The 17795-nt window shown below is 35.3% G+C and overlaps 1 protein-coding gene across 4 annotated transcripts in view; it reads left to right on the top strand.

The window, feature by feature from the left end:
• Positions 1-16012, top strand: part of Cpsf6 (cleavage and polyadenylation specific factor 6) — a 31223-nt gene extending 15211 nt beyond the window's left edge. For 2 of the 4 annotated variants that reach the window (XM_028759008.1, XM_028759009.1), the window contains 4 exons: positions 198-313; positions 1668-1821; positions 4470-4659; positions 11232-16012. In XM_028759008.1, the coding sequence (XP_028614841.1) occupies positions 198-313; positions 1668-1821; positions 4470-4656 (457 nt within the window). In that variant the 3' untranslated portion in view covers positions 4657-4659; positions 11232-16012. Of the gene's footprint in view, positions 1-197; positions 314-1667; positions 1822-4466; positions 4660-4741; positions 5070-11231 lie in introns of those variants that run through there. The other 2 variants (XM_028759005.1, XM_028759007.1) reach the window with 2 other exon arrangements.
• The last annotated feature ends 1783 nt before the right edge of the window (positions 16013-17795 follow it).

Below are 17795 nucleotides of genomic sequence, written 5' to 3'. Positions count from 1 at the left end.
ATTTCTAAACCGCAACAAATTTCAGCCAGAAGACAGTGAAAAGGGGAATTTGATTGGACAGGGGAAATAGCATTCTCCAATCTGGAAAATAACAACTGTCTCTAAAGCAAATGCCAAAAGCTGCTTTTCTGGAGTTGTTTACATTGTTACTAACTTTTTTGCTAAGTAACAACTTCTCATTTCTTTGTCTTTTGTAGGGAAATGGATACTGCGAGAACACCTCTGAGTGAAGCTGAGTTTGAAGAAATCATGAATAGAAATCGGGCAATCTCAAGCAGTGCTATTTCTAGAGCTGTGTCTGACGCTAGTGCTGGTTTGTATATTTGTTTCAGTCTTCCTTCCTATTTATGTTAAGAATCATCCTAAAACCAGGGGCTAGAGAGAAGACTTAGCTGTTTAAAGCTGGCTGCTCTTTCACAGGACCCTGGTTTGATTAATAACCATCAGTTCATTACAGTTCCTGGGGATCCAAGGCCCTCTTCTGGCTTCTGCAGGCATCAGCCATGCTTATAAGTGCAAAGACAAACACACATACGGTCAGAACACCCATACACATACAATTTACAATTAAAACCCAAAGCTTAATTACAGTTTATAAAGACAGTTTTCTTGCCGGGCGGTGGTGGCGCACGCCTTTAATCCCAGCACTTGGGAGGCAGAGGCAGGTGGATTTCTGAGTTCGAGAGTTCGAGGCTAGCCTGGTCTACAGAGTGAGTTCCAGGACAGCCAGGGCTACACAGAGAAACCCTGTCTCGAAAAACCAAAAAAAAAAAAAAAAAAAAAAAAAAGAAACACTATGTAACCTGTATAGTTAGTCCCAAATGGTTATCTGTCACTTAGTTTTCAAGTATTGAAGGATGATACATGGCAGTGCAGTGGGAAGACCACCAACTTTACTGGATTTAAATGCTTATTGGGAGTGGGAGCAGTGGCTCTGTAGTTAAGAGCACTGGATGCTAGTGCTGGGATCTGGTGTCCTCCTCATTCCTCAGTGGGTACTAGGCACACACATGGTGCACACACATGGTGGACACACATACATGCAGGCAAACTGTCCATATACATAAAGTTAAAAATCAGTTCCAACTGGAGAGAGAGTGAAGAGGTAGCTTAGGAGTTACACTGGCTGCTGCTCCATAGGATCAGGATTGATTCCTAGCACCCATGTGGTGGCTCACAAACTTTTATAACTCCCAATTCCAGGGGATCTGACATCCTATCTGGCCTCAGTGGCCACCACTCTTTCTTTGGATACAAAGACATGTGGGTTAAAACACTTGTGCACATGAAATGATATAAATATTAACTTTGGTATTTAATAGTTCAGAGTCCCAGAGATAGCTTATTTATTCTCGTATTTGCAAAATAATAACTATCTACATGACAAAACAGTCAATTGCATTAGCTTCATGAAAAATGAGAGTCTTTTCTAAATTCCAAAACACTGAACGAAAGTCATTGTCTATGGTCATTTTAAATGACAATTTTCAAGTCAGGCTGAGGTGACATGCCTTTAATCCCAGCACAGGATTCGGGAGTCAGTCGAATTTCTGAGTTTGAGGCCTGACTGGTCTATAGAGAGAGTTCTAGGATAGCTAGTTCTATTCCAAAAGATAATTTGGAAACAAAAATTTGTTTGATAATTAACCTTTTCTTTTCTCCTGTAGGTGATTATGGGAGTGCTATTGAAACATTGGTAACAGCAATTTCTCTAATTAAACAATCCAAAGTATCTGCAGATGATCGTTGCAAAGTTCTTATTAGCTCTTTGCAAGATTGCCTTCATGGAATTGAGTCTAAGTCCTATGGGTCTGGATCAAGGTAAAATGTTCCTGTCTCATGTATTTTTAAAACTGTTAGTTAACATACACACAAGGAACTTCTAAAAAATGGAACTGTGATTTTACTTACTCTATACCCAACAGTCAGTCTTTTTTTTTTTTTTTTTTTTTTAATATTGGTGCTTCCTGGAATCCTTAGATGCAAGGAACTCTATGGCTTCTCTGTACTCTTAGATGTCTGTGTTCATTCAAGCACATTGTGGGATCTAATCTCTCCTGTGACTCTCATAACTCCTATACTTATTCACCATTCCTTAGCCAGATGGGCACATTAAGCATTTGACCACCTTACTGGTTTTTGTACTTGATATTTCTTCTTGGAACCACTTTTCTTGTTGTTTTTTTTTCCCTAAACATTTATCTGCCTCTCTATTTCTTCATGTCTTACCATAATCTAGTCTGTCAGAGTCTGTTTCTTTTGTAGTATTTGCTATAACCATCTATTCATTATTGAAGCTCATTTCTTAGTGAACACCTGTTGAACAAAGCAAGGGCTTTAGCGATTAAACACTGCTTTATACAAGAGACAGGGTGTTTTTGAAAGAGGGAGTTGTGAATAAGTGGTTATTTTATAATAGGTGCAGTTTTATTTTAGATTTGTTTATTTTGTGTGTATCAGTGGTTTGCTAGCAAACATGTATGTATTTCTCTGGTGCCTGAGGAATCCCCTCAAACTGGATAGCTATGATGGTGGTAAGCCATCTTGTGGGTGCTGGGAATCAAACCCCGGTCCTCAGTCAGACAGAGCAACAAGTACTCTGAACTACTGAGCTAGCTTTTCAGACCCTGTAATCGATACTGTGTTTTTGTTTCTTTGTTTGTTTTTAAGGTTTATTTAATGTATATGAGCACACAGTTGCTCTCTTCAGATGCAACAAAAGAGGGCATTGGATCCCATGTGAGCCACATGTGGTTGCTGGGAATTGAACTCAGGACCTCTGAAAGAGCAACCAGTGCTCTTAACCTCTGAGCCATCTCTTTCCAGCCCTAGGTTCTGTTTTTTAAAGGTTACTTTTAAAAGCATTTTTACCAATTTTGAAATTTTATATATCTTGCAAGGTAACTGTTTAATCTTTACATGATACTATCTCTTTAGAGACAGGGTCTCACTGTGTAGATGAGGCTAGCCTTGAACTTACAGAGAGACGAGCCTGGCTCTCCATTCTTTCACAGCCACAGTTTGACTCTTGATTTCATTTATGCGGGTGTTTTGCCTGCATTTCTGGCCATAACCCACCTGTGCTAGGTGCCGCGGAGTCTGGAAAAGTGCCTTGGATTCCCCAGAACTGAAGTTAGAGGTGGATAGGAGTCACTATTTGGGTGCTGAGAACTGAACCTGGATTCCATGGAAGAGCAGCCAGTGTTGATAACCCTTGAGCCATCTGTCCAGTTCTTCACATGTTCTTCTGTCTGCCCTTCGTATGCTTTTCCTGGAGGTAGTATTAAGAGTAGCGAGTTCATACTGGACACGGTTTTTACGTTGTTACTACCGTTTTGGCTCATTGTAAGTCTGTGAATAAATGTCCCTAACTAGAGATTATATCATGTGTTGTCTTCATTGTGGGGACACCTGAGCTGGATCAAGAAGCTTAGCACTTAATAGTTAAGGTTAGTTGCTTGCTTCAGTAATTAACATGATAATTCTTACTTAAACTAATGGAATTATTATGAGGCTTAGGTATGATTTTGGGGTCTTTCAGATGTGATGGCAAAATTTGCGTTAATTTATTTTTTCTTGTTTCATATGTTCTCACTGTAAACCTTTGTAATTTCAACATGACTTTTTTCACGCTTAAAGGAACAGTGTTCCAATTGTCGGCATCACTACTCCTACTTTGGTGCTATTACTAAGTATTATTAAGTAATCCAAAGATTATTTAAACATAAGCACTGTACCATCACGATGACACTTAAGGCTGTACTGAATAGTTAGTGGGCAAATATCATTTAGTGTGGGTGTACTGGCCAGAGAGATGGTTCACAATGCAGGCAGGAAGGAGCAAGATGACAAAATATTTTATCATGATGATTGGCTTAGTCTAGCTGGCATGGGTCTTGGAAACATGATTAGGGAATGAAGAAAGGACAGACACACTTAGATACAGCCAGAATCAAGGGTCTTACTGCTGCATCCCGGAACTTCCTGGATGATCGGTACAACACTAGGACAGGGCCGGCTAGTCTAGGTAGGAGATCTCTCTAGAGTACCAATTGCTGTCTGTCTGAAAAGCTTCCCAGAGGAGGCCGCTGTTTTTTGTCTTTCTACACACTGATCTATTGTTCATAAACATTCATACTCAGATTCCTCAGTGTAGCTAGCCACCCCTATCTGGGACTCCCCTTTGCCAGCGTCCATGGGGTTCAGTTAGGTAGGGCCTTGGGGCTCCCGCATGGCCACGGCAACAGTACATGTGTTCAGAGTTCACTAGGAGCTGTCTCTTCTCCTGCCCTAATCAGAATGGCGTAAGGCGTTTTATTTCTGAAAGCTTGCATTTAATATTTTTGGACTAGTGGTGTAGGTGAAGCCGTGGAAAATAAAACTAGTGGTAAAGGAGAGACAACTGTGTTAAATGTCTTTTGAAGCTTTACGGTTACGGACAGCATTAATCCAGTAATTTCTTTTAGAAGACGTGAACGATCGAGAGAAAGGGACCATAGTAGATCACGGGAAAAGAGTCGGCGTCATAAATCTCGGAGTAGAGATCGCCATGATGATTATTACAGAGAGAGAAGCAGAGAGCGAGAGAGACACCGGGATCGCGACCGTGACCGTGACCGTGAGCGTGACCGAGAGCGAGAGTACCGTCATCGTTAGAAGGTGGGCATTCCTTTTTATTATTTTGTTTAGTATGTGTGTGTTATTAACAGTAATTATAACTCCAAGGCTGTTGTTTATACAGTAAATATACCTACATTTTAAGTGGTCCAAGTACTTGTTCTGATTTAATCTTCTGGAAACATCTGAAAACAGGTAAGCCATCACAGGTAAACTATTTTGACCTTTCCCCCCTGAATATTGTATTCATGAGTTATCTGTGACTTTTAGATTTCAGATTGTTTATAGTCTTAAAGCAAGAAAAATAATCAAGAGGACTCATTGTGTACTTCTAAAATCTGAAAATTGGGATTCTTGTAATCACATACATTGTTTACATGTGATTTAAAAATATTTATAAAATATTTATGTGCTTGGATTTTTAAAAATAAAATTTTTATTCTTCCTTCCTAGAACTAATTTCATTTGTCCCTAAAACTTTTAAAGAAAATCTAATATAGGTTATATAAAAAGATGTTTTTAAGCAGTAAAAGAGGATTTTTCCCTTTTAAAAATTACTTTTTAGATGAGAATTGCTAGCATTTGATTTTATTTTTAAAGGAACACTATCTTTTTAATTTCCAAAGAAGGCATAAAGTGGGTTTAGGGTTCATATCTAAAAATTTAAAATTGTGCCAAGCCATATGTCCCAAGATAGAAATACTTGGAAATAATTTTCTTTGATGTTTCATTCATAAGCCATAATCATTGTCTTTTTTCTGTATTTTAAAAATTTCTTGTGTACATTTTTCATAAAGTAGAATGAGTTGTCTGTTTATGCTTCATTTTTACATGTAATTTTATTTTATATTTGTGAACAGTGTTTACTCATGAAGAGTGGGGAAAGAGCACTGTGAATTTTTGGAATGTGGCAGGTTATCAATTCTGTAAACACCTTTGCTCCATATATGAATTAAAGTAGACTTGGAAGAAATCCTTTATAAGTTTACTTATAAGTAAATATTTTACATAAACATACTGAAAATCCAGTTGGAAAATTGTTAATACTTAAATTGTAATTGGCTTTATCGTGTATGTAATTCTGTGACTAGCAGTTTCTTTAATCATCACACACATGCACACTCACAAGATCCCTTTTGAAAAAGAAAAAAATATAAAGTAAATTTTATGAAATACAAGTTTTGTAGGTTTCCAGTGAGGAAGCCCATTTTAATATTTTGTCTTAGGTCTTGAGTATTTATCAGAACCTTTTTACTAGTTACATGTTACACTAAGATTTTAATTCTCAAAGCATTTCTCTGTTAGTTTTAAAATTACTAAAATTGGTACTGTTTGGATATAAAATTCGATGTTGTATAAATCTAAACTAAATTTTAAATGAAGTTTTTTTTATTCCTAGTAAAAATCCCTTAAGGTGGGTTTGGATCAAGTTACTACTTGAAATGTCTAATTATCTGTTTTAATACAGTACCGATTTTACACATTGTATTTTTATGTATTCATTTGTTTGTTTGTTTATTTATTTATTTATTTAAAGCTTTACAGTTTATTAACCATCTTATAGTTACCAAAGATATGATAGTGAAATTGGATACATTTTCAGTAATTCAGTGTGTCCATCAAGGGGCCTCTAAGCCAGTTCATATGTAGCCTTAATTAGCAGGTTTTTTTTTTTACAGGTCTTCATAAAATTAATCCAGTAAACCAAGTATGCATTGTTTATTTTACATACTTTGAATTTATACTCTAGTCAAGAGTAATCACCTAAATATATCATTTTGAGTTCCATGTCATTCAGACATTAACTACAGTTTCTTAGTATGTAGGTTTTTGCAATCAGTGATGTACCATTCCCCAAATCCCATGTTTTGTTTGTACATTAATCAGAATTGAGTTGTAATATTGTTATGTGCCTTCATCCAAGCAAAATTTTACAAAAGTCTTTACAGTGGGGGAAACAACAACAACAAAAAAGAATATGTTTTCCTGGATTATTGTACCTTTGCTCTACCAAATGGTATTTATTGTGGAGACAGATGTGAGGAGAAGGGTGGGGGTGGGGCTTAAATACATACATATGAATGAGCGCAAACCTATTTGCTAATTTTATTACCATTATGAGGTCTGTTGACCTTTTAGAAGTTTTTAAATATGAGTCCTTTTGAACTTCCTTGTAAATTTTAAATGGAATAAATGGAATAAGGAATACTTGACCAATAAAGTAAATGTCAGTCTCTGTATAAGTCAATAATGTAATATGCTGTCAAGTGTTGATGGTGGTAAAGGCAGGCTCTGGAAGCGTGATGTTGACAGCTGTTAATGTCTGTCCCATCCTAAGTTTCTTTGTGTTTGAACTGTTGAGTAATGTTAATTGCATTCTCATTTGAAAAGTGTATTAGTTTTTCTAAAAGTTTTCCATATCTGAGTTTAAATATTAAATAGGTAATAATACTTCAATGAGAAAAATAACAGCTTTGTAAATTTCAGTGTATAAATACATTGTGCTTCATATTCTGTAATTTTTACCTCTATTCTCAGACCACTCTGAGCAAAATAAAAGCTGTAAGGTTTGTTCTCACAGAAATCATGTGACTGTTGAGTTGCAGCTTTGCCCTTAGTTGTGTTGCCCTGACCACTTGTTTAGAGTAGCCCCACTCAGCAGTGTGTGTTAACAACTACCTTCTGTGTACTGAAGAACATGGAAGCTAATTCTTTCTCTAGATGCTTTTTATTCAGGCTTCTCTACCTAATTTATGAGATTCTCATGTTCTCAAATGATTCCTCCCCCCCCCCCCCCGCACTTTGTTTGGAATCTGGGTTATATAACTAAGTGTATGGCCATGTGATTACTTCTGGCATAAATGTCATGAACTTGGGTTTAATTACCGCGCAGGAGTCAGGATGCTTTGTGTTTTTTTTATCCGGATTATTATAGGTTGTGTTAATTTGGGGAAAGCCCAAAGGAAATCATTTCTTTTATATTAAGGTGTTCCATCTTATTAGGAGTATTGTGTTGAGGCTTTTGTGAAAATTAAATTCTTTTTCATTGCCTGGTGAATGATAACTGACTGTTAACAAGATTTCTGAATTGCTTCCACAAGTCTGAGGTCACATGTTGTTACTTACCTCGTATTCCAGTGTTGTTCGCATGTGGTTTCCATGTATCTCCTGCTCCGCTTCAGCTTCTTCTAGGCTGCCTCTCATCTCTGTCCCGGTTCCTCCTATCGTAGTGTGTGTGAAATCTGACTCCACTGTTTTACTTGAAGTGCAAGAGAGAGTAGTAAGAGAGTAGAAAGCAGCCTCTTGGATGGATGGATAGTGTGTTTTGCTCACTGTGGTTTAAGAATATAGTTTTGTTTATAAATGATTGATGTTCTCTGTCTTAAAACAAATTCAGTGCCAGTGTGAGTCACCTGACCTCTCACCTTCATTTCAGTGTGATATTTTTGCCATTGTTTAGTTTGTATCTTGGATGGTTTTGAATGCATAATGTTTCAAATACGTAAATGAATTCAGTTAGCATTGTTTAAAGGAAACCTACTAACCAGTAAGAGAAGTGTGACATTCATGTTCTGTAAATTTATGCTTTCATGTTCTGTAGTTAGCAAGTTCTAACTCTTGAAGTGGGTGAATTCTAAATAACGACCAGCTTATTTTGAAATATTCATATTTTTTGAGTGACTCTCTTTGGCACAAAGCTTTCTTTCTTTCATTTTCTTTTTTGTTATGCAGTTTATTTCTATGTAGTCAATTGGATAGAATACTTCATTGTGTATTTTGTACAGTAATAAAATAATTTAGTTGAAATGGGGTAAGTATGATGTTCAGAGAAAAACAGCAGAATATAAACTTTAAGTAGCTACGAGCTTTCTGTGAACATCAGTAATAAATGGAATTGTTTTTTATGTACTATGTTCTAGACAACATAAGAAACTCAAGAAGAGTTACTATGTTTAGATGCTTCTGATGCCTACCTCATCCTCATTCCTCATTAAGGAGAAATTTTCAGATACAGAAGGGTAGATTTTATTAATTTAAAAGCATTGCATTTCTAAAATTATGTGATGATCTGTTTTAATTCAACACATCAATATGAAAACCTGTAAGAGTGGGGTGTGATAGTGCGCACCTGTGACTTTACCACCTAAAGAGACTGATGCAGGAGAATGCTGTGAGCTCCAGGTCAGCCTGATTTACATGTAGAGTTTCATGCTAGCCAGGCTTCTGCACTAAAACCATGTTTCAGAAGTAAGGACAAACACTCAACATAAAAACCAAAAAGAATTCTTATTAAATAAATAATCAAATGTTTTACTTAAAAGATTAATTTACCATGGGTTTTAAACTATGAATAATACCAAGATTGCATATATAATTAACACTCAATTTGAGTTGTTCATAACTATTTGATAGTACATTATCTCAAAATGTAGGCATTTTAGTCTATTGAAATTTTACTGCTTGCTTTAGCTTGCAGACTTTAAGGCTAGTTTCATTGTCTTATGTTTATTTAACAGCTGTTTACATAGGTTCCTTTTTATAGCTGACAGGTAAAGCAAGTAAATGTGTGGCCTTGACATTACAGATTTGATCAAATGCAATTCTGAACATATGAGCATCGAATGTATCTGTTACTTTTAAGCTTTTTGCTGTCTTTGTTTATGTAGATGTCTACTTAGACATTTGACTCTATAATGTGGAATTGGATTATTGGAATGGGTTGTATTGCCTTCAAATTTTGCTTCCGTTTGAGATTGTAAAATTTGTGTTTATGTAAAGTGTTTAGAACTAGAAATAAAAGTTTCTAAACTATTCCCTAAATTTTATGTCTGTTGGGTAAAATTTCAAGATTTATCAGTTAGTAAAGACCTATTTATAATATAATGAAGCAAAAGATGAGTGCACTGGTTCAGCATAAACGTGTCTTTATGACCTCACAGACAGGATTGCCTGTATACAAGGAGTAAGTTTCCATTGAGGTCATGGTAATATATACCCTGTAGCTTTTTGAAAGATTTATCCCCACTCCCCCAAACCCCTCCATACTGTGACTTTAAGTAATCTTTCTTTCAGTGACTCATTCTTCATCCTTTACAACACAATAAAAATATTGGGGGAGATAGCATTTCTTTTTTAGTAGGATTTATGAATTTTCTACAGTCCTTTTTTTTTTTTTGTAGATTAAAACATCTACCTTATCTTTCTCTAATGATTTACTGTTTTTAAAATTTCACTAGTGCTGGAATGTTAGTGTAGGTCATGGGCTTCGTATGTTGTGGAGTACTGGATTCAGTCTTCAGCATCAATCCCAGAAAACAAACTTAAGATATCTACCAGAATTGTAACCTGTAAAACTAAAACATTTGAAAACTGACATTGTAGATTTTTTCTGTTAAATAATTCTTCTGTATAAGCCTATTAACATACCATGAAAGAGAAGGTACAAAAGGTGATTACTACAGATAGTTTAGATGACTCTTTAAATTAGAGTGCAGTTGAGAAAGGTGTTTCCTTTGTACTTTAAGGTTTTACTAGGGAGGATGAATATGTGTATACATACTGATAGTCTTAAGATTCTCCCAGTAGAGAAATGAACACAAAATTCATAGTTGTTACAGAAATTCCTTCTAATTATAAAGCAAGGGATTTTTAAAAATTATTTTTATGACAGAATGCCACTAAGTATTATCTACTTTTGAAAAATATTAAAACACCTCTTTATTTCTATTTTAAATATTTGGTATAAAAGCGATCACTTTTTAAACTAATGTTTCTTTTTTGGACGTTTACTTGAAATTTACACAAATATGTATTCCTGAGCCTATAGTATCAATTTTATTGTTGGCTTTCCCTTTCCCCTTTATGTAAGTTTTCAATGAAATTGATCATTGTAGAGTCTCATTAGTTTGTGTTTGGTTAGTGGATATAGGTGAAATAGAATGAAAGTAATGTCTCAAATTTGTATTGTGTCTAAAGATTTGTATGTGGATGTCATATTTGATGACCATACTGAGGTACTTACTTATAAATTTTGTAACATGGATTTCCATTGGTTTATAACGAATTGGCAGAAGTTCATGTATGCTGTCAAATACAGTTAATGTGTAAATTTCATTGCATTTTATATTCACTTGAGCATTTGTTAAATATATTGATATGTGGATGAATGAAAAAAATCTACATTCAAATCCAAGCATTTTTCCCATTTATTTTGTAGTGTGCATATTTTAGACAATGACTTACGGTTGTTCTCATCATCACAGAAACAGTAGCTGCTGTAGTTTCATTATTACTGTAATTTTATTCTTTTTAAAATTGCCATATTTTGCACAGAACAGTGGTCTTCATATGAGAATCACTGAATTTCACAGGAAGTAATATGTAAAAAGAATTGAAATGTGAGAATTTCTTATTTTGAATTTGTAAATTGAATTTGTAAACATAGGAGCATTCCTCCACCGTGTAAGCAGCTACTGTTGGAGTTCCTTTTTATTTTGTTAGAATCCCTAACAGTGAATAGTTGCACGACTTGTGTTTGTATAGCTAAGCCAACATTTTTTTTGTGTATTCTGGGGAATAGCAAAATCTACATCACAAATTTTGACACATTACAGCTGAAGGAAGAGGAACACCTTCCAAGACAAAACAGTCTTCACGGGGGAAAGTGACGCTTGTCCAGCAGTTTGCTTCTTGTGATTGAACTGAACCTGTAAGGATTCATGGATAAACTGAACAGGAATAGATCTGAATAAAGCAAATCTGCATAAATGGTAACCAGTAGCTCTACTTTTATTTTTTATGTTGCTTAACTGTTTTATTTGAAGAAAACCTGTGTGATTTAAAAAGTTAATAGCTTTTGCAACTTTATTACTGGTTATATATATTTGGCCATTATAATGTGCAAGCAATTGGAAAAAGTCAAGTAAATGCTTGTTTTTATAGTAGTTTGTTCTTGTTAAAATGTTCATATGATAATGTCTGTAAACAGCACCAATTTGATTACAATAGATGTAGTGTTGTAATAAACTGTTTAATGGGGCTGATGTGTAAAGCTGTTCAAGTTATTTGATGTTTACACCTCAGGGAAAGTCTTGTGTTCAGCAATATCTAAAGATAATGTTACTATGACAACATTTTTACTGTCCTTTAAAAAAGCATTGCAATAGCGTGTTTGGATATGCATCAATCTAATCTTACGTTCAGTGAGTTAAACATGGCTAATTAAGTGTCTATTGCCCTTGATTTTGATATTAGAATAGGTGATTACATGGGTATTTAATATTTCTATATTCTGCTTTTCTAGCTGTTTTTACCTAGTTAGCTTGTGATTTTGCAGAATGGTATGTAAACGTGTGAAAACTGAAATTTGACAGAGCAATCCAGTCAATGTGTTAGGGGGTCAAAAAATTTAAGGTTGTAACATTTTTGGTAAAAACTCATGTATATGCTACAGTAATGCAGCTTAATTACAACCCAGATATACTGAAACAATACATTGTGAACTGCTAGCATTTAAGATAGATTTTGATAATTCTGATTTCATGCAGTAATTTACTGTTTCATGCTGATGGTGCCATAGGCAGTGTAATTATGGCTATACAGCAAGATAAGTAAAGAAAGCCCTAGTATTGTACTTGATACAGACTTCTGAAGGGTGTGATGTTTATTATTAACATTGGGTTGTATTCTTCAGTGTGAATAATGAAAAATTATAGTTACACTGTCTTCATGGCTCAAGGAATTCTGTGTATATTCCTGTAACCTTGTTGATTTATGCTTGATTAGAGTTAATCAGTTGATTTTTTTTTTTTTTTTTAGATCCAGCCTTAATAAAAGGTTGAATTAAAAGCACCTGACTAGCATGTGTTCTGCAAAATTAGCAGAGACAGACTATCAATTTGATTGCCCATTTTTATAGGAGGGTAAAAATTTGAATTACTAAAGAAATTTTAGATAAAGTCCTTAAGCTAATTTGTGTTAAATGTTTTAAAGATCTTATTACTTATGAGAGATCTTTGGATAGTATGCATTGGCTTTTAAAAGTTTACCTAAAATTAAGAGCAATGCTTAAGGAATGTACCATAGGTTGAGATAACGTGCAACTTGAGAGATTTGTACTCTTTCTTCTTCAGTTTTATCTTTTCTGCTTTTAAAATACTCAAAAATATCCATACCACTGCCAGTTCATTTTAAAACATTTTGTGAGCAGAGTATTTTTTTGGAAGGGATCATTGGTGTTTACCAGAACTGTTTGTTGTTAGCTCTCAGAAATGATTTTTTTCTTAAGTGTTTAATCTTGTTGAAATGCAATTACCTTTAATTTGGGAGTTGTATCAAAATCTGTTTTCTTGTTTTGTATGTAGATATTGCAAGTTTTTGTCATTTCTTAGCTTTTTTTAATAGTTCAATTACAATACCCTAATGTGAAGCCGTTTGGACATACATGTGTTTACAAGGGAGATTAGTTAATAGTGAGATTAAAAGGTAAGTACAATGTCCATAGATAGAATTTCTCTGAGCATTTTTAAAATGGATTCAAAAAATACATATACTTGAAATGAAACTGGAGATTTTGTACTAATTTTAATCCTTTATTACCTTTTATTCTTTTTTTAAAAAATCAGTTGGAACATTTCGTTGCTCTATGTCACCCTTCTTGCTTGACCTGTCTCATCAATAAGTGACATTGGGTGCAGATAGTGCGAGTGTACTAGCATTGTTTGCTGCTGCTAGCCCATTATTTTAAGTGTTGTCAGGAAGAAATAAAAACTTTGGTTTGTCTAATTTTGCAATGTCTCCTACCTGATAACACATGAATGTATAGCAGTAAAAGTAAAAATTTCAAACCTTGTTTTATTTGTCAAGGCCCTTCTGTTGTTTAGGAGCCAGTTTCATTTGAAAACTGGTTTTTAATGTATAAAAACAATCCAAAGAGATAAAATTTTGCACCAAAAAAAGAGAAAAAAGAGAGAGAGAGATAGACAGACAGACAGGAAAGAAGAAGTCAGAAGAAAAAAGGAGCTAGGGAGAGTTTTTTAAAACTTGTAGTTCATCTATCTGTGACAATGAAAACAAGCTTGAGTTGATCTTGCATCCTAGTGTTGCCTAGTGCTGTGTAGCCACATTCCTTGTAACTAGAGGAAGACTCCAGAGGCGTGGGACAGCGCCCACAGGGTGTTTCTCCTGGAGCAGCACTTTGAATTCAGTAGACTGCTTTGAGGTAAAAGAGATACATTCATAGAAAGGATTCTTTGAGTGTAAATGGACATGTGTTTATGTTTCGTCAGTTTCCATCAGCAAGGTGGGCAAGCTTCTGAGTGATGAGCATATGTTAGACCACTTCATGTCTCCTTAACCTATAGTCTTAAGCAGTTAACTACAACTTGGAATTTACAAATAGCATGTAGCTTAAGGTATTATTTTAATTTGATTCTCCTATGGAGACTGTTGGTTTAGTTTTTACTAGTTTAAAGTCAGTTCTAAAAATATAAACATGGAAGTTTTCATGAATATTGTATAATATTTTATAGTAAAGGGGGGAAGCTGTTGAAAAGGGTAAGACTTTCTCTTTCCCTGTGTTAAAATGTGCCAATAGCCTGAGTACATTCTGTTTCATACAGCGAGATGCTCCTGCAGGACTCTTGGAGTGGAGTGCTCTTCACACTGTAGTCTTGCTGCCCACGTGGCCGTTACACTATCTGTGCTTTAAGCTTCAGCTTAAGGTATTTTAGAGGGAATTTACGTTCTGATTCTTTACTGAGAATACAGTATTGAGATTCTTGCTATTGCACAGATAAACGGATTTTTAAATTTTATTCATGAACTTCATTTGCATCCCATAGCCCTCTGTAAATGTTTCCCCCGGTTGTATGTACTTACTAAGTGCACGCTTTTTCATTGTACATACTGGACATTTTTTGTGCTAAAATATAATAAGTAGGGTTTTTGTAGCAAAGCATTCTATTTTTATGTTCTAATAGTGTATGTGTTAACATTAATATTCAGTTTAAACACTGGTGTATTTATTTTTAGCAACTTGACTCCTAGAAGCCTTAGACTAATTTTTAAATAAACATTCAACCAAAAATTATGAATTTCTTGAGATGTGGCCTTATATGTGGTGTTTTCTGTGTTCATAATGTGAGATTTTTTTAAATTTAGATTTTATTTAAATCAAGATTTAGAATTAGTTTGATTTTAAGTCAAAATAGAAAATGTATTAATCGTCTAGGCTTCTGGGAGAAGTTCTTATACTCTTCTTTCTTGGCATTAGAAAGAAGCAATATGAATTTATGAATATTCAAGATATTCAGGCCATTGTATTATATTCAGATTGCTTTAGGTTTGTTTTAGCCCAGTGTTTCTTTAAAGTTCCAGGTGGTTGGCATCCACTGAGTACACAGCTACTGTGGTTTTTATATGGGGCGTGTGAACTCTTGGTTACATACAGGCAGGTTCCTGCTACAGTAATCATGCTGTAACGGGAGGCATTTAAAATATTAGGTAACATTTAGTTGAAGTCACACAGGTCTTGAATGGTATTCATGGATAGTAAATACTACGAGCAGTTTTTCATATCAGAGAATACCCTAAAACTCCACCGTGGGAGTAAATTACATTCATTTCATGATTGGATATACCCTTCATTTTAGTAAAATACTTCATTTTGAAAGTTATTTTCTGCCACACTGTTACTGCGTAACACTTCTCAGCATTTCTGTATGCAAATTATTTTAAAATACAGTGATAAATTCATGTTTGTTTATTTTTTACTTTGGAAATTGTAGTACTCAGGTAGTATTTAATGAGGTGAATCATAATGTATTTTGAGGACTGCAACTATAACATTTATGACTGTAGCCTTAAGAAAAGGTCTATTATTCCTTCCTTTGCATCCCATGGTATATTATCAAAGTAGTTTACAGTCCCGCACAGCCTTACAAAGTTGTTTTACAATTTTTTATGGAAAACCCTTAACAAAAAAACAAAAATTGTATCATATTACAGTACCTATGAGTTATTGAATAATCACCCTTTGTAAATAAGTTGTTTAATACCAGAAGGCCAAAGAAAGTCTTGAGATTTTAGCTATTGAATGTGGTGACTTCATAAGATTTCTGTGCAAAAGGTAAGGTGATATTCCATCAACAGGCATTCTTTTGATGTCCATGAAAATTAGACTTCCATATTAGCTTCTTTCAAAAGGCTCATTCCCATTTTATTAAAATGTTTGTACTTGCAATTTTGTGTTTAATGTTTACTTTGTCTTTTCTTTCTTTAGCATTTAGGTGACTGTTCAGCAGTTTTCTATATGGCCATTGTTGGCCTTAAACTGCGCTAGTAACAAGCATGGTATTTATCTTGTATTGAAAATAAAAACAAAGTTTTGGTACTACTTTGCAGTTTGTTCTTTTTGTTTTGGCTTATAATTTTGTTAACTATTTCATTTCACCTTGAAAAATAACTGTTGGGGAAATGCAATATTAACAGAGATTAGACTTTCATTTGTATTTTGTCTAAGCCAGCATTTTTGACAGTGATTATTTTCTCCTGACATATTTTAAAAGTTTAAATTCAATCCATTTTGTGTTTGTGCATGCATGCATGTGCCAGCCGTGGCCCAAGTGTGGAGGTGAGAGGCCCACTTGCAGGAGTTAGCTGGCTTTAGTTGCTGAGACACCTGGCTAGAATTATAGTCACCTCATCTTAAGGAGATTATGGACCTCTCAAGACCTGTAGTATTAAAAACATTTTTGGATGATAGCAATAGTTACCAGTTAACTTGGGAACACTATAGGACATACTTTTAAATAACAGATTAGTTCCATTGAGGCTGGAGATATAACTTAGTTGGCGTAGAGTACTTGCATACAATACTGGAAGTCTGGGTTTGATATACAGCACCTGCCACAGTCCGGAACCTCTGTAATCCTAGCACTCAGGAATGTAATCCTAGCACTTAAGAATCAGAAGTTCAGACTTATCCTCACCTGATGAAATTCAGGCCATCTTCGGGTATATGAGAGTACACTTTAAAAAAAAAAAAAAGAAATATGTGATATACAATAGTTGAAGTTGTGAACAAATTCTTACATGCAAATACTAATTTCTTCTCAGTAACAGTACTGAGCAATTTAGACTTCTCACTAACAATGGTAAATAATTTAGACTGAAGTAATTCAGGTTTCCATCAGTGCTTGTGTGGCATTGTCAGGTTTCTTGTTACTGTTTATGCATATTTAAAAAAAATTATGGCCTGGCGGTGGTAGTGCACGCTTTTAATCACAGCACTTGGGAGGCAGAGGCAGGCGGATTTCTGAGTTCGAGGCCAGCCTGGTCTACAGAGTGAGTTCCAGGACAGAAAGGGCTACACAGAGAAACCCTGTCTCGAAAAACCAAAAAAAAAAAAAAATTATGTACTTTATGTATATGAGTTGACTGTAGCTGTCTTCAGACACACCAGAAGAGGGCGTTGGACCCCATTACAGATGGTTGTGAGCCACCATGTGGTTGCTGGGAATTGAACTCAGGACCTCTGGAAGAGCAGTCAGTGCTCTTAACCGCTGAGCCATGTCTATGCCTATTTAAAGTCGCATTCACTGGCATGACGTGAGGAGGCTCTGTCTGTACCTCTAGCCTTTGTGTAACAGCAGAGCATGTAACTGAGTAACGCTAGTGGGGATGTTTTCAGTAAGAACACATCAAACTAAAGCTGGAGTCAGCCACAGCCTGCACCGCCTCACACCTAGGGCATAGCTGAGGATGGCATTGAGTTTGGGATCCTGCCATGGTTGAAGTGCTGTCATAACAGGCATGATTCCATCCTCACTGTCTGCAGGGCTAGGGACTGAAACTCAAGACCTCCCTCACAATAGTCAAGCACTACCAAGTGAATTACAGCTCCACAAACTAAAGCTGTCTCTCCCGGCTACACGGGTTTAAGATGATCCTCCTAGTCTTCCTGCTTGGGTTTCCTAACCATGGCCATGAGATTAGCTACTCTGTGGGCCTTTTCAACTTTATCTTTCATTAACAGTGCTTAGGAATTTGTGTATACACATTGATTCTGATCAGGTATACAGGATGAACGATGCATACTTTGAAAAGTCCATAGAGTCAGTTGGGTGTGATATTGTGTGTCTGTAATTGCCAGCACTTGGAAGTGGAAGTTGAGAATC

Source organism: Grammomys surdaster, unplaced genomic scaffold (genome assembly GCF_004785775.1).
Source record: "Grammomys surdaster isolate TR1022 unplaced genomic scaffold, NIH_TR_1.0 126271, whole genome shotgun sequence".
NCBI lineage: Eukaryota > Metazoa > Chordata > Mammalia > Rodentia > Muridae > Grammomys > Grammomys surdaster.
This window is presented reverse-complemented; position numbering and strand designations above follow the sequence as displayed.